Source organism: Cyprinodon variegatus, unplaced genomic scaffold (assembly GCF_000732505.1).
Source record: "Cyprinodon variegatus isolate N-32 unplaced genomic scaffold, C_variegatus-1.0 Scaffold1125, whole genome shotgun sequence".
Taxonomy (NCBI): domain Eukaryota; kingdom Metazoa; phylum Chordata; class Actinopteri; order Cyprinodontiformes; family Cyprinodontidae; genus Cyprinodon; species Cyprinodon variegatus.
The window spans coordinates 232,679-233,838 of record NW_015151578.1 but is presented as its reverse complement, the minus strand read 5'-3'; the positions used below and the strand labels follow the sequence as shown (position 1 = coordinate 233,838).

The 1,160-nt window shown below is 52.8% G+C and overlaps 1 protein-coding gene across 1 annotated transcript in view; it reads right to left on the bottom strand.

Moving 5' to 3' along the window:
* Window positions 1–460, bottom strand: part of plekha5 (pleckstrin homology domain containing A5) — a 2,805-nt gene extending 2,345 nt beyond the window's left edge. The window contains exons 1-2 of the mRNA XM_015400623.1: window positions 248–460; window positions 69–145 (exon numbers count right to left, since the gene is read on the bottom strand). Coding sequence (XP_015256109.1) covers window positions 69–145; window positions 248–381 — 211 coding nt within the window. The 5' untranslated portion in view covers window positions 382–460. The remainder of the gene's footprint in view (window positions 1–68; window positions 146–247) is intronic.
* Between the last annotated feature and the right edge of the window lie 700 nt (window positions 461–1,160).

Below are 1,160 nucleotides of genomic sequence, written 5' to 3'. Positions count from 1 at the left end.
CCCTCCTCCTCCACCGGATCGTTCCGCCCCTCCTCGGCCCTTCCTCGGCTGCAGCAGCGGCGGCTTACCGGGGGTCTTCCTGTGGCCCGTGGTCACCGCCTCTCCGGTAGCGGGATGAAGCCAGGTTGAACTCTGCGCTTCTTCGCTGGAGGAAGAAAAAAATGTGAGACGAGAGGCGGACAGGAGGACACGGAGGACAGGAGGACACGGAGGACACGCCGCGTCCCAGCGCCTGCGCCATATTTACCTCAAGAAGAAGATGCGTCCATCCCGGGTCACCCCGTAACTCCAGGAAGGAGGGAGACAGCTGAGCCAGTCCGGCTGTGGGTCCGCCGCCATGTCTGACTGGGAGATCCACGGGAGTGCGCGTGCCCGCCACATGCGCGCTCCTAGAGGGAACGGGAACGCGCAGAGGCGCCTCAGATTTATGTTCTGAGGTGTTTGACAGGAGAAGATCTGCAGCTGGTAGATCCTCCTGATCTAGACTGACCCCCCCTTTGGAAAACATAAAGCTGGGACTGACCTGGAAGAAGGAGCAGGGACGCAGTTGGCCTCAAAGACTGCAGACCCGCTTCTAGTTGCCATATATCTATGCCATTTTTCCCAGTAATCAGTGACTTTATGAAATAATATGTAGAAAACACTAAATGTTAAAGCAACACTACTTCACTTTTCACCCTGATGATCCAGCTGCACACTGATGCTGATATACAGAAATAGAATAAAGGGAACATCCAATAACTCTGGATCTGAATGAATGAAATACTCTTATTGAATAGTTAAATGTTTTGTACAAAGCTGCATGTGCTGAGAACAAAATCACAGAAAGACCGTCAGTGGAATCCAATCTATGAACCAATGGAGGCCTGGATTGATGGATGAAAGCGGATAAAAACCTGATCCAGCTGTGATGTAATGTCCTTCTAACGGGTCAGAATGAGGCTCAGAGTGCGGCCTCAACCTGCCTCTATCACCTCCTTACAACACCTGGGCTCAGTGTGATGCTTGGTGGGATGGAAGGTCCTGCATGCTTGGTGGGATGGAAGGTCCTGCATGCTTGGTGTGATGGAAGGTCCTGCATGCTCACTGTGATGGAAGGTCCTGCATGCTCGGTGTGATGGAAGGTCCTGCATGCTCACTGTGATGGAAGGTCCTGCATG